This window comes from Alligator mississippiensis, chromosome 15 (genome assembly GCF_030867095.1).
Source record: "Alligator mississippiensis isolate rAllMis1 chromosome 15, rAllMis1, whole genome shotgun sequence".
Lineage (NCBI taxonomy): Eukaryota > Metazoa > Chordata > Crocodylia > Alligatoridae > Alligator > Alligator mississippiensis.
The window spans coordinates 29,859,333-29,880,686 of NC_081838.1; the positions used below are offsets into that span (position 1 = coordinate 29,859,333).

Genomic DNA, 21,354 nt, shown 5'->3' on the forward strand with positions numbered 1-21,354 from the left:
GGCAGAAGAATGAAGAGCATGATTAGTGGAACATCAAGATTATTCAAAGGGTGGGGGTGGCATTAACACCTACAGAATAAAAGTATTAGCAGGGATTGGGTAAGCTATAATAAAACGGGAAATCAGTAGACCCCCCTCAGTCTAAAAAACAAGTTCTTGTTGTCTTTTACTTGGGTTGCCATCCTCAGCTCCATGGTAGCTTTGGCCCGTCTAACTGCCTCCCTACAAGCGCGAGCAGAGGAGGTATATTCGTCTTTGGTGATCTCTCCCTGTTTCCACTTTTTATGTGCTCCCCTTTTGTCCCTTAGGCTGCCCTGGATTTCTCTGGTCAGCCAGGGAAGCCTCCTGGCCCCTTTCCCTCTTTTGCCTCGCTCGGGGATCGTCTTGCTTTGTGCCCGAAGGATCGTTTCCTTTAGGCACAGCCACCCTTCTTGGGCTCCCATCCCATCAAAACTCCTACTCTGCAGTGCGTCCTTGACTAATCGCCTGAGTGCATTGAGATCAGCTTTCCTAAAGTCTAGCACTTTCACCCTACTAGTTACCTTACCCACTCGATGTCTTATGGTTTATTCAATTATTAGGTGATCACTGTCCCCCAGATGGCTACCGATCTGGTGGTCCCCTACCATGTCATCCCCCGTTGCCAATACCAGGTCCAGTATGGCATTCCCCCTAGTGGGACCGTGTACCTCCTGTGTCAGGTGGAGGTCCTGTACACAGGTTAGAAACCTGCGTGAGCGATGGGACTTTGCTGTCTGCGTCTCCCAGAAGATGTCCGGGTAGTTTAGGTCCCCCATGACTACCGCCTCTTTAGCTTTTATGGTCTCCGAGAGTTGCCTCAGGAATCCCGAATCTCTTTCTTCCCCTTGATGTGGGGGTCTGTAGCAGACCCCTACCACCAAATCCCTTTCTCTCTGCCCCCCACGTAGCCTAACCCACAATCCTTCTACTTCCTCAACCTCGGATTCTGTCTTGATGAGGGTTGATGTATATTGCTCACTGACATAGAGCGCAACCCCTCCCCCTTTCTTCCCCACCCTGTCCTTTCTGTACAATCCATAGCCCTCAATATGTACCGCCCAGTCATGGGATGAATCCCACCAGGTTTCCGGTAGCCCCACTAAGTCATAGATGTTTTGTGCAAGCAGGAGCACTAGTTCACCCACTCGCCGTGGGTGGCCCAGCTTGAGCACTGCCACCCCTGCCTCTATCTCCACACCCACACATCCAGCCATACCCACAGCCTTCCACCCCTCCCTTGTCTCCATCCACCCACACACCCTTTCGCCTTTCAATCCACCCTTCTTCCTTTAATCCCATTCCATCATTCCAGCCTTCCATTCATGCATTCCCCTTCTCACTGCTCCCATCCATCCATCTCACCTCAGCTGAGCACCACTAGTTAGTTTGGAGACCAACTGGCTTGGGGGACGGAGTGGGCAGGAGATTCTGTCAGCAACAATCTACTGCATGTGGTGCCAGGAAGGGTGGGCAGAAAGGAAGGGTTTTGTGGACTAAAGGAAGGGATGGGGGTGATGCTGCTAAAAGCTGATGAGTGGGTCTGTTAGGGTAATGAAATGGATTTTAGATGTTGGGGCTAGGATATGAAATCTGGGGGTGCTAAATGTAAAGCTGAATGAAGGTTTTTTTCCTGTGTCTCAGCAAAAAGCTGCTGGTCACAAGGCTGGATGCTATATGAAAAGTAACTAACTTTGTAAATGTTTAAGGAAGTGATTTTCTAAACAAGGTAGTGTTAGAGTCCATTATGTAAGAAGAACAAGATGCAACCCACCAGCTAGTATCAGGAGATAAGACAGAAGCCAAACCTTGGAGATGGTGCTGAAATCAGGAAAGAACAAGAAAGAACCAGCAAGTGACTGAGAGTGCCCGAGTTCATGGTCTTACATGTGCGCTTTTAGTAGAGGCGCATGTAAATGAAGGAAATGCATAAGCAATTCCATGTTAATGAAGTAAAGAGAGGTGGAGCTTGAGATGGGAGGAAAAATGGGTGGACCAGAGGTGGAACAAGGCAGGGTAAATGTAAATATGTATAAACCAAAGTGCATAAATATTGCAAAGAACTGTTGTTCAGGGCGGCTCCACGTATTCTATCAGTGAGGGAGCTGGCCCGAAGCTGTGTCCATTCTGAATATATTTCAAAGATTTCATAGACATTTGGGCTGGAAGGGACCCCGGAGGATCACCGAGTCCAGCCCCCTGCCCCAGGGGCAGGAAGTCTGCAGGGATCATAGGATCCCAGCAAACTAAACATCCAAAAGTGTTTTGAAGGCGTTCAAAGTGGGTGCTTGAACCACCTCTGGCGGCAGTCTATTCCAAACCTTGGGGGCTTGGACAGTAAAGGAGTTCTTCTTTATGTACAGCCTGAAACAGTCGCAGAAGAGTTTGTGACCGTTCGACCTTGTCATCCCTTGGGGCGCTCCAGTGAACAGATGTTTCCCCAGATCCTGCTGAGCACCCCTAATAAACTTATTCGCAGCCACCAGATCACCCCTGAGCCTGTGCTTTTCCAGGCTGAAGAGTCCCATAGCTCTCAGCCTGCCATCATAAAGTCTGTTATCCGGACCTCTGATCATATGCGTGGTTCTTCTCTGCACTCTGTCAAACTTCTCCACATCCTTTTTGAATTGTGGAGCCCAAAACTGGACGCAGTACTCCAGCTGAAGCCTCACCAAGGCTGGGTACAAGGGGAGATTGACGTCCCGGGATTTGCTTGAGAAGCATCGATGGATGCAAGCCCGCGTTTTCCTCGCCTTACAAGCTGCAGCATCACATTTAGGGCTCATGTTCATCTTGTGGTCAATCATGACCCCCAAGTCCCTTTCATGCATAGTGCTAACCAGCGTAGCACTGCCGAGCCTAGAAAAATGCTGCAGGTTTTTCCTTCCAAGGTGAAGAACCTTGCATTTTTCGGTGTTAAACACCGTCAGGTTCTCATCCGCCCATTTCCTGAGCCTTTCAAGATCTGGCTGGATCACCCTCCTGTCCTCAGGTGTGGATGCTTTACCCCAGAGTTTGGTGTCATTGGCGAACTTGACCAGCCCACTTCTGACACCATGGTCTACCTTATTAATGAAGATGTTAAAAAGTAAGGGCCCCAGGACAGAGCCCTGAGGGACCCCACTGGTTACTGGGCACCACGACGATTGACTTCCATCAACCACCACCCTCTGGTTCCTGCCATGGAGCTAATTCCCCAGCCAGCGGATCGTGGTGAGGTTGAGGCCGCAGTTAGCCAGGTTTGCCAAGAGGTGATCATGGGATACCGGACTGAAGGCTTTTTAAAAGTCAAGATATACAACATCAATCTCTTCCCCCTTGTCCAGGTGACAGGTCAACTGGTCACCTGGTCATAAATGGAAATGAGATTGGTCAAGCAAGACCTACCCACAACAAACCCATGCTGGGTATCCCTCAGGATATTGCTGTCAGCTAGCCTGTATAGGATGGCCTCTTTGATAATCTTTTACAAGACCTTGCCCAGGATAAAGGACAGTTTGGTGTGTCTGTAGCTTGCTGGATCGACTTTCCACCCTTTTTTGAAGATAGGCACCACATTGGCCTTCTTCCGATTGTTGGGCACTTCACCAGAGCACCAAGAGTGCTCAAAGATCCATGCCAGGGGTTGAGCTATGATTCCTGCCAGCTCTTTGAGTACCCTTGGGTGTAAATGGTCAGGACCGGCTGACTTGAAGGTATCCATCCTCTCAAGGTGTTCCTTTACAAGGTCAGCTTTGATGGATGGTAAGTAATCTCCCTCACTCGGGCCTCCCTGTCTCGCAGTGGGCAGGGTTGTCCCATGGGACTGGTGAAAAACTGATGCACAGTACCCATTTAGTACCCAAAAAGCTGTTGCGAGCAATGTGTGCTGTGTTTGCTCCCTGCTCTGCTCTGGCTAATGAGCAACAGGATCCATGGGCAATTGGACCATTGTCTTTCTAGTTGTTGGGTGCTGCATGGAGTCGGGGTCTAACAGGGTCCATTAGATTCATGGAGAAGAACAAGTCAGCTGACACCTGGAGATGACTCCATCATGAATCCCTCACCTCTGCTGAGACCACAGTTGGTACAATCCATTTTTGACCTCTGAGGATCTGTCCTTGTCCAAACCCCCTCACAACAACCATCTAAAACATGAAAAAAATCACCCAGAGACTGGGCTGAGTAGCCAGGTATCAGATCACCTGTAGCACAACTTCACTGATCCCTGGAAGCAACAGGGCTGATGAGACAAGGGTCTCCCCATATTACACCTCCCTCCACCCTTCCACTCCAAGTTGCCTTCTTGCAGATGTGGGCACCTTTCAGTAGGAGAAGAGTTTCCACCATGCTTTGAAAGGGACAATTGATGAAGCCAGGCTGAAAGAACTAGGGTCACTGAATGTGGAGAAGAGAAGAGAAGACTGAGGTGGGGATTGGATTGCGGTCTTCCAATCCCTGAAAGGCAATGACAGAGAGGATGGAGATGGGCTTTTCTCTATGACCATAGGGGACAGGACTTGGAGCAACAGGGCTTCAAGCTGCAGCAGGGGAAACTGAGGCAGGAGATGGGAAGGAACTCCCTGAAGTGGACCAGATTACCTAGAGATGTGGTGGAATCTGCATCCTTAGAGATCTTGATGAGCAGGTTGGATGGACACATGGCTGGGATTGTTGAGTTAGGGGTGATCCTGCTGTGAGCAAGGGGCTGCACTAGATGTAACCTCATAAGGTTCCTTGTAGCTCAAATTCCCCATGATCCTATGGTCTGTTACATTGCTGAGACCCATGTGACTGAGCAACATATGGCCAAGACCATGGCATGGAGATTCTCTCTCACTTCCCCACTTGCATCATCTCCTCCCTCTTTTCCTTGGTGTCTCCTAAAACTCTTCTGCTCAGAGAAGAAGAGGAAGCCTGATTTGGCTTCTGACTAATGCTGGAGGGACCTGGATGCTTGGGTTCCTCCCTGAGTCTGCTCCAGACACCAATAAGCAATCACCACGGGTAATGGGAATTCCCTGCGTTTTCCCTAAAACTGAAAAAGGGGAAGTGACTCCTTGGCTGCTGAGACTTGGATGGTGTTGGGGGATTGGCCCAACTGGGTTGTAATGGGAGCACGGATGACCCTACCCAGCCAACTGGGAGGCTGAGGGGTGTGGCTATCTGGACTCATCCCAGCTGGCCAATGATTTAGGGCTGATAAGAGGCAAGGACTGTGAGTCATTGGGATCCAGGCATCCCCATCCCCATAACTATGGATTCCCTGCACCTTCCTTATTGTCTTAGCCACTTGGTTGCATGAACAGACATCCATCAGAAACTCACTGTTATTGACTGCTTTCATTCCATCAACAGTTAACAAGACTTAATGGATCCCAAACCCATCTCAAGGAAAAAGGAAACAAGGCTTCCAAAGAGGCTTCTCCACAAAGTTCCTTTGCCTGGTAGAATACACCTCTGATGGGGCTGATCCCAGGATGGGTCATTACATGAGAAACCATTGGCCAGTAAAGCCCATGAAATATGCAAGCAAATGCACCACGAGTAGCTAATTTTGAGGGACAGTTGCAGGTCATATGTCAGGAAATATGGAAATCACTTCACCTAATACAGAACATGGGGGTCTCATCAAACTAGTGAACAAAACATTGGAATAACATCAAAGGGGCATATGTAGAGGCTGGAAGTAGCTTGAAAGGGCTGGGGCTGGAAGAAACATCCAATAGTAGTAAGAAATTCCATCAGCATTCAGATGGAGCCCATTGGTCAACTGAAAAGGTTCAACACCAAAGTTTCTTCCTGGAAAAGCAAGGATGAGACCTAGGACAATTCCTACCAGGCCACTGTTACTATCTCCATGGAGATGAAGCTGCAGGAGAAGGTCTATTGGTTGACAACTTCTCTTCCTACTCCAGAGATAGTGGGAATGGGAGAGGCCTGGAGGAGGAGTCTATAAGGCCTGGGAGTCTGACTTCATGGTGGACTGAGTCTGGACAGCCACTATGGGGGCATCCTCAGTGAAGGCCTTCTCAAAGGCCAAGAACAGTGAGTGTCGTAGCTTCTCTTTGAAGTCATGAGCCATGAAAACGTAGAGGATGGGGTTGAGGCAGCTGTTGACGAAGGCCAGGCTGGAAACCAATGGCATGCCGATGTGGACGGCTGTCCTAAACTTAGGCAGGTCATCCATCTCAAGGAAGGAGAAGACATGTAAGGGGAACCAGCAGAGGAAGAAGACCACGATCACCACAGCAATGATCTTGAAGGGCTTGCTGGAGAGTGCCAGTTGGCTGGTGAGGAGCTTGACCACAATGACCCCGTAGCAGATGACAATGATGTAGAAGGGGATGATGAAGCTAAAGATGAAGCGGCTGATGACTGTGGCTCGGCTGTTGGAGGTGCTCACCCACTTCCACTCCTCCTCCGTGGCCTCCTCACCAGTTGTGTCAAACTCCTTATAGCAGTAGGTGACATTCTTGGAGTCATCGTGATCTATCTCCCGGAAGTACCAGTAGGGAATGCAAAGGATCAAGGACAGGATCCAGATGCCCAAGGCCACAAGTGAGGCTAGGCGGGGCTGACGATGGTTCTGTGTCCACACAGGAGACACCACGCAGACACAACGGTCCAGGCTGATGACCGTGAGGAAGAAGACACTGGCATAAAGGTTGAGGGAAGCCAATCCCCCGTTGAGTTTGCAGAGGGCTCTCCCAAATGGCCAGTGGAAGTTCATAGCTATGCTGGTGATGTTCAAGGGGAGGAAGAAGGTGAAGATAAAATCCGCGATGGCCAAGTTGAGGAACCACACAGTGTTGACTGTTCGCTTCATGTGGAAGCCTGTGACCCAAATCACCAGCCCATTTCCCGTCACACCCAGCAGGAAGGCAATGCTGTAGATGATCATGCTGAAGATATGAATGCCCCTCGTAAGCTTGTCATGGTTGCCAGTGCCTGGGGAGCTTGTAGGGCTTGAGGTCTCCATGCCGGTGGGAGCTGTCCCTGGCTCTGTCCTCACCTGAAGAAGACGGATTGTTCACCACATGTCTCCAGGCCCCAAGGGGGCATCATAGAAATTTGGGGATAGTAGGTCCCTCAGGGGGGCCCAGCCCCCTGCTCCAGGAAGGCACAGCCCCCTAGTCCAGCCCCCTAGTGCAGCCCCCTGCTCCAGCCCCCTGCTCCAGGAAGGCACAGTACCTTCTGAAGCAAACCAGACAGCAGGGTGGCCAGCCTAAGGATCCATTTCTCACTCAGTGATCATACCCATTGCCAAGCCATGAACACCACTGTTGGACTTGCCCTTGGTCAAGCTGGGGGCTGAGGCCTCCACCCAGGTCCTGCCCCTGCCAGGCCAGGAAGGCACACGTTCAAATCCCCTCCAGGGATCCATGTTCTCCACTCCAAAGGCAAGTGAAGGCCTCCCAGGTCCATGGGGGTCCAACCCATCAAGGTGTCAGACTGAGCAGAGGGGCAAGACCCTCTAGCCAGGAGCCTCCAGGTTTTCTATGTCCATTGGCTATGGGAAAACAGGACACCTGGGTTCTCAGCCCTTTGTACTGAGCTTGAGAGATGGTTGCTTGATCCTTCCATGCCTGCGGGTCACAATATCTTCAGCCCCATCCTCCATACCTCAGCAAGTAACTTGAGTATGGGACATCTGAGATCTGCATCCAGGTGCAGGCCCAGGTGAAGGGGGAGGGTTGGGTGCCAGGACACTTGGGTTCTCCCCTTGCTCGGGGTGGGGTGTGAGAACTGGCAGTTAGAAAGCAGCTGTGGTGTGAAGGGGGAGAGGCAGAGGAGGGGAAGTAGGGGCCAGCTCAGCCCAACCAGCCAGCAGTTCCTCTTTTGCGAAGGAGGCAACGTGAATAGCTTTACCTTTTCAGCCACGGCCCCATGAGAATAGGACCCAGGTGTCTGTGCTGCCTCACTCTAGGGAGCACTCACCAAGCCCTATTCACTTCCCAGAGCTGAGGGCATCCAGGATCCTAGCCCCACTCTGCTTTGCCCAAACAGGTGCCACTCCCCTGCCCAATCTCAGAGAGAACCCAGGTGTCCGAGCACCGTGCTCTACCTCACCAGACCTCTGCCCTCCCAGAGCTGGTATAGGACCCAGGGGTTCCTATCCCACCAGTCTCATGCCCTATAAGGCCTGCCCCCCATACCTTCTCCCCCCTCTGAGCTGTCATAGGACCCAGGTCTCTGGCACCTTTAGCCCATGGAGTCCCTATTCCCTGACCTGATGTAGGAGAGAACCCAGGTGTCCTGGATCCCTGCTCTCTCCCCCCAGTCCCCACACCCCTCCCAGAGCTGGAGACAACCCAGGCTTCCAGGCTCCCAGGCTCCCCTTGCTCACACTCCGCAGCCCGCCCCCCACAAGGGAAAACCCAGGTGTCCAGGCTCCCAGCCCCACTTCCTCTAACCCCCCAGCCCTCACTCCCCTCCCAGAGTGGGGAGAGAACCCCGGTGTCCAGAGCCCCCTTGCCCTCAGCCATTACCTACTAGGTGCCCCTGGTCCTCTCTGCTCGCACTGGGCTCTGAGTTCCTGGGAGGCTGAAGATTGGCCAACACAGGAAGAACAGTTTTATTTTTCCACTCCACAGCCCCTTGAGACAGGAAACAGGAGTGAAGTAACCCAAGAGGCACACAGCTGGGGATTGTAACCCAGCAGGCAGGGGCAGGGGCTGGGAGCCCGACGCCTGGTTTCTGCCCCAATTCTGGAAGGTAAGTGGGGTCCTGGGTAACAGCAGTGAGACTGGAAGCCTGGATGCCTGGGTTCTTTGGGAGCAGAGTAGGGTCAGGGGGAGGTTGTGAGAGCTGAGGGGGCTGGGAGCCTGGACGCCTGGGTTCTCTGGGAGGGGAATGAGGGCCAGGGGCTGGAGGGAATGCAGGCGCCAGGAGTCCCTCCCAATCTTCTTAGGCAGCTAGTCAGGGTGGGTGAGCCCGGAGGCTTGGGTTCCCTTCAGCAGCCCGGAAGGTACCTCAAGCCTGACTCCAGGCTTCCAGAAAAGGTGGGATGCCTGGCAGGCTGTTGTCTCTCCTCCCCAAGGATTCTGGGTGTGTGGGAACGGAGCTGGGCACCTGCTGGAGGTCCAGGAAGGCTGGAGATGGGGTGCTCAATGAGGGTGGAGGTAGAAAGGGCGAAGCCTCAGTGGCTCCTACCCTGCCCCAGGGAAGAAGAAGATATTTTGGAGACACTGAGCATGGTGTGAAGGGAGTGTGCCTGACTGGCAGGGGATGAACATGACCAGAGACATCCACCAGCCCAGTGGGGAGAGGTGTAAGGCAGGGCGGATGGCCAATAGGGCGTGTTTGGTACCTCCCCACTAGTTTCAACACACAAAAACTGCATCAGCTAAACAATTAAATAAAAGTAATAGTATCGTTAATTGGAAGGATCCAAAACAGCACCAGTGGAATTAACAATGTAAACACAAGTGATCGTATTTATTTCTTGCCTACATCTGTTTGTAACATAATCAATGATTATACTCGCCCACTACGCATACACAACAACAAGTTGTGTATGTGCAGTAAGCACCTTGGGGTGAGCTCCTTACTGCCCAAGTGGCACATGAGCAGTAGAAACACCTGAACAGTTTGAATGGATGGCAATAACCACTTGTTTAAGCAGGCAGTGGGGTGCCTCTTCTGATGCCCCGGCCTGGGCAAAGACCAGTTTCCCAGGAACCCATGGGAAACCACAACCCTGCCCGGAGGGGAAAGGGTGGGGCCTGACGCCCTCAGTCATCCAATGCTAGTCTTCAGCTCGCTTTCCTTCTGGAGCCTGTGAGGTGAGTGGTGCTTGCAGGGGCCTGGGCACAGGGCGGGAAGCGGGGCAGGAGACGAAGCTGGCTGGGTGCTGAGGGCATGGAGAAGTTTGCAACTGGCTGGGCACTCTGGCTGGGAGCCAGGAAGCTGGGGGGAGGTTATAGTTTTGAGAAACATAAACAACCTATGTTGTGCTTTATAGCATTGTTGTCATAACCAAACAAAAACTGAACAGATAAAATAAAATTTTAAAAGATGTGAAACTGGATGATACAGTGTGATGGTCCACCTGCCCCACCTGCCCCAGAGTTCACCAGTCGCACCTGAGGCAGAGTCTGCTCCAAGCCCACAGCCCCCGGCCCGGGGAGAGAACCCAGGTGTCCGGGCTCCTGCTCTCCCTGATCCACCCACACCCCACTCCCCTCAGCCTGCAGATAGCACCCAGGCAACCAAGCTCCCAGCTCTCACCCCCAGCCACCACTTGCTCTGCAGGGCAGGGAGAGATCTCCTCCGTCCATCCATCCTACACCTTCCATCCATCTCCTCACATCCCTCCTCTATCCATCCATGCATCTCTCCATGGATCTTGCTATATCCCCCATTTATCCATCAGTCCATCCCCACACACCCTGCCCATCCATCTATGACCATGGATGGATGCACGGATGAATGGATGGGTGGATGGATGGATGGATATCTCCCTTGTGCTTCTTCTATCCATCCATTCATGCATCCATACTTACACCCTCTATCCATCCATCTAACCATCTGTCTGTATATACGCTGATATCTACACATTCCTCCATCCCACACCCTTTCTACCCATCTATCCCCATGTACCTTTCTATCCCTTCACCCCTTCCCATACATTCCCTCCATCCACTCATCCCAACATACACCAACATCTATCCATCCTTCCACCTCAAACCCTCTGTAACTGTGAGCGTGATACTACTCGCGCTCTCACCTGAATAGTGGGTACCCAGTAGCCAGTGGCCCCGCTCAGCTCCCTGGGTAGCTGCTGCAGGGTCCCCAAGCGGAGAGCCTCCCCTTACAATTAAACAACCTTGCAGACTGTTATAAAACTATTTACAGGATTCAACTATTTACAAGGTAACATATAACCAATACAATAGAACAAATGTTACACTGCACGACCTGGTGATGGTGGCTTGAGGGTTAATGCTTCTTGGATAGACTTTACACTAGACAAAGGTATGCAAATTACCCATGATAAATAAGGAACCAATATATAAATACATTGATGCTCCAAGTAATAAACCATCAATAACTTATTTACACAGTCTATAACTCGTACAGTGAGTGCTGAGGACCCCATGTGCACTGCTCCTGGTGGGGCGACTCAGGGACTAGGACTGTCTGTGTCCCTGCACAGGATCTGAAGGTGGTCCCTGGTGCTGGTGATCCTCGCACAAGCTCCGGGAGTGTTGGTGCAGCAGGCGGTGGCTCCTCCCCAGCAGTCCCTGCAAGGGAGCTGATTCCTGCCCAGACCCCGGTCCTGGCTCAGCAGGGAGCAGTGTCTGGGTTGCAGGTTGTAACAGTTTCCCCTGCCCAGCACAGCCTCACAGCACCCAGGAAATGCAGCCCCTTCCCAGTGCCTTCCCACTCACAGGGGAAAAACCTGGGCAGTCTCCAGCCTCTTGCCCTGGCCCTGCATCCCTCTCCCCTGCTGCACTCACCCAGCCACACAGGGGCTTGCAGGAGGGTTTTCCCAGGCTTGGAGTCTCCTCACAGGCAGCTCCTCTCTTGTCCTGCCCCGGTGCGGCTCCGAGGAGAAGGGAGGGAGAACAGGACACAGTGCAGCGCTCTTCTCCAATGCTTCTTGCTGCTACTTCTGCAGGACTCTGCCAGGAGCTCTCGGAGGGATGGCCGTGGGGAGATCCTTTCCCTGGTCTCCAGCCTGTCTCTCACCGCCCCTCTCTCCTTCGTTCTCTTCCCGGGAAAACTGCTCCCCTCTTTTAACCAAGCCTCTCAGCCAATCCCAGGCCAGGGCTCTTCTTGGCCTGTTGCTACTGTCTCTCATTCTAACCCTGCTGGGGTTACATCACCCTTCCCACTTCCAAGAGAGTTACCTTCAAAGCGGCTTCAGTCGCCACCAGGGCAAACGGTATCCCTACTGGGGCAAACTCTGTCTCTTCGTGCTCTGTCTCTTTGGTGTCCCTCTGCAGGGCAGCCCTTCCTATTCCTTCAGGTGGGTCCATTTTTAATGCTGCTGCCCCTCTACCTATCCATCCCTATATAGTTTCTCCATCTATCTATCCCCATATACACCCACATACCTTTCTATCTCTGCATTCCTTCCCACTCATACCCTCCATCCATCCATGCCCCCATACCCCATCCATCTCTCCATCCATCTACCCATCCTCATATACACGTATATCAATCTACCCATCCACTTGCACATCCTCTCTATCTATAACCTCATCCCTAAATACCACATTTAGCCATATACAGCCAAGTACCTGTCTATCTACCCATCCCTTTCCACATTTCCTCCATCCATCTACCCACCATCCATCCCCAGATACTCCCCTCCATCCATCCACCAACCCCACACTTCATCCATCCCCATATACACCCACCTACCCATCTATCCTCAGACTTTCCATCCATCCATCCATCCATCCATCCATCCAACCTTGACCCACCCACAGTCCATTCATCCACCAATACTCCATCCTAGTTTCATCTGCTCCCACTGCAAAAGTCTCCCAAACCCCACCCAGAAGCTGACACTTGCTCACCTACACCATAGAGCTGCCGGAAACGTGAGGAAGACAAGGATGCAAAAGGACCTTCTGGCCTCTGGCCTAAGCTACCCCAAGCTGGGTGGACCTGAGTGGTGCATAGGGACCAGGGACTTTTATAACCCTGAGGGTAGTGGGAGGGGGAAAGGGGAGAGGTTGGAGGTGGCCTAGTTTCCTGTCATGAACCAAGTTGGGGAGGGGAGAGGAGAGGAGGTCCTTATTGGTGGGGAGATGCTTCTGGGGCAGGAAGTGGGCAGGGAGTGGCAAGAACTCTGGAGCGCAGAGGAAACCACCTTGCTAACCACATGCACTGTGGCTTTGCTTAGGGGGCAAAAGAAACAGGCATCCAGGCTCTCAGCTCATGGCCAAGCCCTGTTGCTCTTTGGTGGCCACAGACAAGAGCACCACGCACGTGAGCCCCTGTGGAGCCTGGGCATGCCATGACCTGGTCTGAGTGTGTGGGGAAATCACCCGTGACGGGGAGATCCCTTCCAGCTCCACTGTCCCCATGATCCTGTGGGTCCCTGGTAGATCTCTTCTGGCCCCTGTCACCGTGATCCTCGTAGATCCCTGTGATACCCCCTCCAGCCTCATGGTCATCATGATCCTGGGAGATCCCTGGTGCGTTTCTTCCAACTCCTCTGTCCCCATGATCCTGGTAGATCCCTGTGATATCCCTTTCAGCCTGTCAGTTCTCATGATCCCCGTAGATTCCTAGGATATGGGATATACCTTCCACCCTCATTGTCTCCATGATCCTGTGGATCCCTGTGATATTCCTTCCAGCCCAGCAGTCCCCACGATGCTGGGAGATCCCTGCTGGACCCCTTCAAGCGCCACTGTTCCCACAATCCTGGGAGATCCCTTCAAACACCATGATCCTAATAAATCTCCAGTGGGTCCTTTCCAGCCCTGCTGTCCCAGTGCTCCTGGGATCCAGCTGCTTTGGATGCTGCCTTCAGCACCATGGACACAGCCACTGGACAAGGCCAGGGCAGATGGACAGGGGCTGGAGGTCCTCGAGCAGGGCCGGGGACGTTGGGGCAGCAGTAATGACCTACCAGCTGCCAGCACAGGGAGAGAACCCAGGATTCCCGGCTCCCAGGAGCCCTGCATCCCCCCTGCCCCAGTCCCCAGTCCCTCCCACAACTGGAGAGAACCCAGGAGCCCGGGCTCCCGGACCCCTCCCTACCAAACCGCCAGGGCCCATTTCCCTCCTAAGGCTGGGATAGAGGCCGGGTGTCTGGGCTCCTCGCCCCCCATCTCTTTCCCTTTCCCAATCAGGGAGAGATGGGAGGGGGGGGGGCGCAGAACAGTGGAGACCGGGTGCCCGGTAGGGGGAATCCGTCCACCCCGAGGTGCCCAAGCAGTATTCCCCGGGGCAGCCACTAGGGGACAGCAGAAGGCCACGCTTAAGACAAGCTGCTGCCTTTCACAGCTACTGGCCTGGAAAAGAGCCCAGGGGTCCGAGGCAGGGAGGAGGGCGGTATGGACCCAGGCAATCTGAAAGGCTGGGGGAGGAAGGGAGGGACGCAGGCATCCTGGGTGGGGGGAGGAAGGGGAAGGAAGCAGGCATCCTGCCTCCCAGCCTCACCGCACTTCCTAGCCTAGAGCTGGAGGCAGAACCCAGGGGTCCTGGCTCCCAACCTCGCCTCCAACCCCTCTCCCCATGAACCCAGAAATTCCCACTCCACTCAGGAGAACCCAAGGGTCCTGGGAGATTTCCCCCCAGCCCCCACTTCCCAGAAGTGACACCAACCCAGTAGTCCCGAGTCTCAAGCCCCTTCCTCTGATCCACTAGATCCCATCTCTCTCCCAAACCTGGGAGAGAACCAAGGTGTCTGGGCTCCCAGGCCCCCCTGCTGCAACCCCCACACCCCACACTGAACTCCCAGAGCTGGAGAGATGCCAGGTGTCTGGGTCTGAGCTTTCCAACCCTAGCTCCATAAACACCAATACCATTTCTCCATATCTCTGGGAGGGGACTGGGAGCTGGGACCTGGGGCTGCTGGCAGGCCAGATACCTGGGCTTTCCCCACAGTCCAGGGGGAAAGTGTGGGGCTTGGGGTATTAAAACATGGGTGCCTGAAGCCTAGACATTTGGGTTTAATCCCAGCTCTGGGAGAGAAGTGAGGCATGTGGGGCTGGAGGAGGGGGCTAAGATGCCCAAGTTTTCTCCCCAGCTACAGGAGAGGAGAAGGCACTGGTGGATTACAGTATGGGAAGTTGGGATCCCAGACACCTGGGTTCTCTATCCAGCTCTTGGGGAGGAGTGTGGATGGGGAGGAGCGGGGGTTGGAGAAAGGGGATTTGGGAGCTCGGATGCCTGGGTTCTGTGGAGGGGGAGTGGGGTCTTGGGGGCCAGGATCCTGGGTGGATATAGGGTTTTGATGCTTCTTCAAGCCCCTTTTACCATATGTAAAAACACAATGCATCTTTTCCTCCAATTAAAGAGCATTTCAAACTCTACTGAGATTTCCAGAGCCTGGCCCTGCCTCAGTCCAGTTTTGTTTTAGAAAAAACCAACCACAGACCTTGCTGGAATGGGCACAACTTCACTAGCTTCGTATATGAAAGGCTTAAAAAAAACCCAATGACTACCTGGGCCAAAATAGTCCAGAGAAATCATTTTGTTTACCCAAAAGTTAGTTTAATTAAATGTCTGTCACTTAGTCAGAAATCAGGAAAACAAAGCCTCGCCTTCTTGACAATGCCTCCAATATGTCACTGTCCATCATCACCATGCCTGCATCAGATAGGTCCACCCCTGCATCAAGGTATTTAGGTACAAGTAAAAACAGGTATGAAGGGCTACGGAATAGAAGAGAGACATTACTGGAAGTGGCCAACAGAGAGCAACAGGGCAGAAGAATGAAGAGCATGATTAGTGGAACATCAAGATTATTCAAAGGGTGGGGGTGGCATTAACACCTACAGAATAAAAATATTAGCAGGGATTGGGTAAGCTATAATAAAATGGGAAATCAGTAGACCCCCCTCAGTGCTGCCTGTGGCAGAAATGCCACCGTCGGTGCCCCTCTCCAGAAATGTGTCTCTGCCAGCGTGACAGGCTGGTGTTGAATTCCTCAGGGCGGGGATCTTCCTCCCTGCTTACATGACAAAAGCCTGGTGCCTCGGAGGTGGATTCTTTGGTCACCTGGGGGAGGGGAGAGGGAAAAGCCCCGCTCACCGGCCCAGGTAGCCAGTGATGCTTTTTTAGATTGGTTGGCTTGTGGCCGGCACTGGCAGCTTCGATTGGACCGGGCTGCTGAGGTCAGAGAGGTTATTTAAAGGCCCGGGCCAGGAAGAAGGCAGCCATTAGCCATGTGGTCACCCAGGTAAATCTGAAACAGGCTCCCTCCTCATAACCGCATGCTCAAACAGTGCCCTGCCTCCAGAGGAAAACTCCAACCACCTCTGGATGATGCGTGTGAGTAAGCTACTCGAGATCAGACTAGATATGTAGCTTACAGTAACTCAGATGCGAGATCAAAAGGCTACCTCAACCATTCTAGTTTGCTCTATGGGATTCCTCTGATATTTCTATGATACTGCTCTACTTTTACCCCATTTTCACCCTACCCTCTGTAATCAATAAAGTTCTCCTTTGTGACCGGTGTGGGAAACTTATTGAGGTGGGGTCTAAATTATGCTGAGGAGGCCCCTTAGGTCTGTGGACTAAGGGAGACTTTCCTAATAAGCCCCAGACTTGGGGAAGTGCCCCAAGTGCCTGTATTGGGTCTAGTACTCATTGGACAATCAGGTCTGTGTTTTCCAAGGTGCGCAGAGCCACAATTGAGTCCAGAGCCTTGGATGGTGGCAACAGGAATCCCAGGCTAGCAGGTGTGCTCCAGGGAAGGGGTGGGCCAGACGTGAGGCACCCCAGGGAGGGCACTTGGAGCCTGGAAAGTGGTCAGGCGCAGTGAGGTGGGTGGCTCAATGCAGAAGCACCTCCTACTGGCCCACCACACTGCCCGAGTAGAAATGTCACTGTCTCTACTGGACATTGGGTGGGGCAGGCATCAAAGTGAGAGTTGTGACTGCCTCCCTCCACCCCCAGATGTGTTCCCGTCTAGATGCCCGAGTTCTCCCTGCATTCCAAGAGAGCCACTACTTCCTGCTCAGATGTGTGATGCCTGCTCCAGGTGGATCCCTGAGTCCCCAGTGCGAGATGGGGAGTTCTGACCTAAGTCCTCCTCAAAAGCTGTATGGAAGGTGGCCAGTATGGAGTGTTGGAGCATGTCCCGGCAGCCGCCTCCCATGAAGGCATAGAGCAGCGGGTTGAGGCAGCTGCTGAGGTAGGCTAAGGGCACAGCCACCTCAAAAAAATGTTGCACCCCTGGCTTTTCGTAGTGGCCTGCGAGGGCAAGAAGCCGAGCAATGTGCAAGGGGAACCAGGAGATGAAGAAAGTGACCACCACTGCTACCATGATCTTGAAAGGCCTGGAAGACCGGGTCAAGTGGCTTCTCTTCATAGCAGCTGCCAAGACCCCATAGAAGCTCAAGATGAGGATGAAAGGCACCAGAAAGCCAACCACAAAGCTGGTGAGAACCATCGCCTGCTCCCGGCATGTCCATAGCCTGTCCTCCTCCTCTGGAGAAGAACCATAAACAAGAATGTAGTTTTCATAGCAAGAAATGATTTCTCTCCCTGAGTTCAAGTTGGTCTTAATGTCCCGGAAAACCAGAGATGGGATGCTCAGAGCTACGGCCACTAACCACACAACCAAAGCCACCAGAGAAGCCCGGTGGGGGCAGCGGTGCTGGAGAGCCCAGATGGGGAGACACACAGAGACGCAGCGGTCAGCACTGATGAGTGTGAGGAAGAAGACACTGGCATAGAGGTTGAGGTAGGTAATGGCCCCATACATCTTGCATAGCACCAGCCCAAGGGCCCAGTGGAAACCCAGGGCAGAATAAACCACCTCAACAAGGAGGAACAAGGTGAAGGCAAAGTCAGCCACGGCCAGGTTGAGATACCAGATGGTGACCACAGTCTTTGGCATCCGGAAGCCGATCACAAAGATGACCAAACCATTCCCAGTTATTCCCAGTAGGAAGCCCAGCATGTAGAGGATGGCAAAGATTACCGATTTCCTTTGCATCTGTGTGGTGATGTCTTCCTGGTTCTTGTAGGCATTGGGGTAGGCCGAGGAAATGGAGATGTTCAGGTATGTAGAGGTGGAGTTGAACAAGAAGGACGAGTTCCCCTCCATCATTGTCCCAGCAGCCTGTCACATAGGAACCCAGATCTAATTTCACTTCCAGGGTGAGGAGCTCAGGGAGTGAAGTAGAGTCTAGAGGCTAAGAGCTGGGAGCCTGGACACATTGGTTCACACCCTGCTCTGGGAGAAGAGCAAGGTCTGGGGGATGAGAGATGGGGGAGCTGGGAGCCCAGACACCTGGGTTCTCTCCCAGCTTTGACAGGGGAGTATTGGAGGCCCATAGGTTTGAGTAGGAGAAGCTGTAAAATCAGGACTTCTGGGTTCCACCTCCAGCTCCAGGAACAGAGTTGAGGTCAAATGAATTGGAGCAAGGTGGGATGGGAGCCTGGATGCCTGGGTCCTCTCCCAGCTCTGGGAAGGGAGCATAGCCTTAGAGAGAAGTAGCATAGGAGAGGTTGGGAGCCCAGACACCCATCTTCTATTCCTAATTTTTTTTTTGGGGGGGGTATAGGAGTCTAATGGGTCAGAGCTGGGTGGGTGAGTGTGTGTGGGGGGGGGGGGGGTTCCTCTGTTGTACCCCAGCTTGGTGAGGGGAGCCGGGACTCCTGGGTTCCATCCCCACCCCAGAAAGAGAGAATGGGATCAGACGGGTTCAGGGCAGACCCATGGTTTTCTTACCTGGGTATCAGGACACTAAATAGCTTGCAGAGAGATCCTAGATGCACAGTGCACCATGTCCAGGGCAGGAACCTGCTGGAGAAATGTCCCAGAGAGGCACTGGGGTTTAGAGATGCAGTCCTAAGAACAGACTCCAGGACAATGACCTCAGCGCTTTCATTTCCTGCTTTAATCGGGGCTTACGTGAGTGACAGAACAGGGAAGTGGCCAAGAGAAGCCACAGACCTCAAGTGATACGTACCTCAGGGTCACTTTCCCTCAAGCTAACTGACCTAGGTCCCAGGATGGACCATCAAGGAATAGATCACAGCCATACGCCCTTGCTAGAAACCAGCAGCTGCAGCTAATTCTCACACAGCTCAAGGCAGGATGGGTCAAACTGAGCTACAGACCCACACACTAGCTGTGTGCCCTTGGTCATCCAAGCCACATGCATGACAACGTCCAGGTTCATTCACCTGCTCCTAGAGGATCACGGGAACATCGGGCTGGAAGGGACCTCAGGAGGTGGCATCAAGGCCAGCTTCTGCTCAAGGCATGGTCAGGTCTGGTGGCACCTGAGTGAGACTGCAAGAGCAGATGGAGGAGACAGGGTTGGTTGGAGATGAGGTTACAGGGATGGTCATGTTGGAGGGACCATGACCTCATGGTTGTAAGAGCTACTTCTTTCAATCATCCTCCCTGCCTACATCATAGGACCATGGGTGTGAAGGGACCCCAGGAGGTTGCATCTCAGGGCATGATCAGCTCCAACTAAACCATCCCAAACCAAGCATTCATCCAACCTGCTCTTGAAGATCTCCAAGGATAGAGACCCCACCATCTCTCTGGGAAGCCTGCCCCCCCTGCTGGACACCCTCATGGTCAGGAATTCCTCCTTATCAGCCTCCAATACCCCAGTGGCCAGATGCTGCTATCACCCTTCCCCCACTTCCATTATCTTCCTCCACCAGGCCTGTTATCTCATCTGTTCTAGAAATGCAAAACAGAACAGATGTCACAGCCCAGCCAACAGGAACCCATCACCCCACAACACCTCCCCCCACCCCTCCCCCCCACACTGCAGCCGCTTATCAGTCCTTCCCCTGTTAGCTGGTGTCGTTACAGAAATGTGAGGGCAGCAGAACTAATTTGGGTGTTCATCACTACTGCAGAGTACCCCGTTGGATCCACGGACCCCTTGCTGCTCCATACCCCAGCATCAGTGGCTCTAGGGCTTACAGCAGGGAGTGCCCATGCTGAAATGTGTCATCTCATGGGACAGGCTTCCCAAACACACAAAGGGCCCATGGCCATGTTGTCTCAATGGAGGTGGAAGCAGAAGCCAGGAGCCCTTATTTGTATTTGAGGTCGAAACAACCTGGGGGTAGGGACTGTGAAATCAGAGCTCCATGCCCAGGAGAAGCCACCAACGGCAGAAGGGCAAGAGAATAGGGAGTGTTTTTTTTTTTCCATTCTCTATGACTTGATACATTTTGGCATGCACGAGATAGAGCATCTTCTTCATCCTCTGGATCTCCTGGGCATGGCCAGATCGGAACCAGTTGCAGACCACGATGATGACATCATAGCAACTGGATTCCACCTCCTGATAGGCCTTCATATCCACATCTGCCATGTCCTTATGAAAAAAAAGAGGTATACTCACAGTGGAAGCTAGGGACAGTCCTCAAGGAGGACTATACTTTAGTGGCCAGCACTTGTAGGGAAGTGATCAGGAAAGCCAAGGTAGTGACTGAGATTAGGTTAGCCACAGGAGTCGAGGACAATAAGAAGTCCTTCTTTAGGCATGTAAGCAGTAGAAGGAAAACAAATGGAAGTGTGGGACCCCTGCTTAACACCTTGGGACAGCTGGTACCTGACATTCAGGAAAAAACTGAACTCCTGAATGCCCACTTTGCTTCCGTATTTCACCAGAGCATGGGGAAAGTCAAGCGAGATAAGGCTCATAGAGGACATGCCGGGACTGACAGCCTCCCCACTGTGGATGCTGAGCTGGTGCAATACCAGCTAGAAAAGCTAGACATTTATAAGTCAGTGGGACCAGATGGGCTTCACCCGAGAGTGCTGATGGAGCTGGCTGAGGTCATCAGAGAACCCCTGGCAAAGCTCTTTCAGAATTTGTGGAACTTGGGGGAGATCCCTGAGGATTGGAAGAGGACCAACATTGTACCCATCTTCAAGAAGGGGGAAGAGGGAGGACCCGGGCAACTATAGGCCAATCAGCCTAACTTCCATCCCAGGGAAAAACCTGGAAAACCTCATTAAAGAATCCATGTGCAATACACTTGTGGAAGGTAAGATTTTGAATGACAGTCAGCATAGCTTTGTCGTGGATTGGTCTTGTTTTACTTGGTCGTAGGAGATGAGATTGGTATCTCACCACCTGGACATGGGAGACAAGGTAGATGTTATATACTGAGACTTCCAAAAGACTTTTGATCTTGTATCCCATGATATCCCTGTGGAAAAACTGGAGGATTGTGGGATCAGCTGCTCTATGGTTCATTGGGTGGGAAACGGGCTACAGGGTAGGACCCAGAGAGTTCTCATGAATGGATGTGTGTCATCCTGGCATGAAGCGGCCAGTGGTGGTATACTTTCAATATACATACAAGCTTGGAGGTGACAGCCTGACTTGCACCACAGCTGGAAGGGACCTAGGTGTAATGATTGACCATCACATGAACATGAGCCGTCAATGCAATGTAGAGGCTAGCAGGGCGAATAACATGCTGGCATGCATCAACCGATGCATCTCATGTAAAACTAAGGAAGTGATACTTCCATTGTACTCAGAACTGGTGAGACCGCAGCTGGAGTACTGCATCCAGTTCTGCGTGCCGCACTTCAATAAGAATGTGGAAAAACTTGAGAGGGTCCAGAAAAGAGCCACCTGCATGATCAAGGACTTGCAAGGCAAGCCATACGAGGAAAGGCTGAGGGACCTGGGCCTCTTTAGCCTAACAAAGAGAAGG

General features: G+C 52.6%; 2 protein-coding genes across 4 annotated transcripts; both read right to left on the bottom strand.

The window, feature by feature from the left end:
* Positions 1-5,325: 5,325 nt before the first annotated feature.
* LOC132245578 (chemerin-like receptor 1) lies at positions 5,326-13,554 on the bottom strand. 3 transcript variants are annotated; one of them, XM_059718169.1, is made up of 2 exons: positions 11,463-13,554; positions 5,326-7,012 (listed from the first exon to the last, which is right to left on the bottom strand). In XM_059718169.1, the coding sequence occupies exon 2, from the start codon at positions 6,977-6,979 to the stop codon at positions 5,951-5,953; it is 1,029 nt and encodes a 342-aa protein (XP_059574152.1). In that variant the 5' UTR covers positions 6,980-7,012; positions 11,463-13,554; the 3' UTR covers positions 5,326-5,950. The 3 variants fall into 3 exon arrangements, with proteins under 3 accessions (XP_059574152.1, XP_059574151.1, XP_059574150.1); XM_059718168.1 differs by lacking the exon at positions 11,463-13,554 and adding an exon at positions 8,494-8,693; XM_059718167.1 differs by lacking the exon at positions 11,463-13,554 and adding an exon at positions 8,490-8,692.
* A 3,100-nt stretch (positions 13,555-16,654) lies between these two features.
* Positions 16,655-17,752, bottom strand: LOC102571165 (chemerin-like receptor 1). Its single transcript, XM_006262478.4, has one exon. It carries the CDS (start codon positions 17,750-17,752, stop codon positions 16,655-16,657), a length of 1,098 nt encoding a protein of 365 aa, XP_006262540.1.
* Between the last annotated feature and the right edge of the window lie 3,602 nt (positions 17,753-21,354).

Excerpts from the sequence above, each read along its gene's own strand:
- LOC102571165 (XM_006262478.4), bottom strand. The coding sequence starts at position 17,752 with ATGATGGAGGGGAACTCGTCCTTCTTGTTCAACTCCACCTCTACATAC.
- LOC132245578 (XM_059718169.1), bottom strand. The coding sequence starts at position 6,979 with ATGGAGACCTCAAGCCCTACAAGCTCCCCAGGCACTGGCAACCATGAC.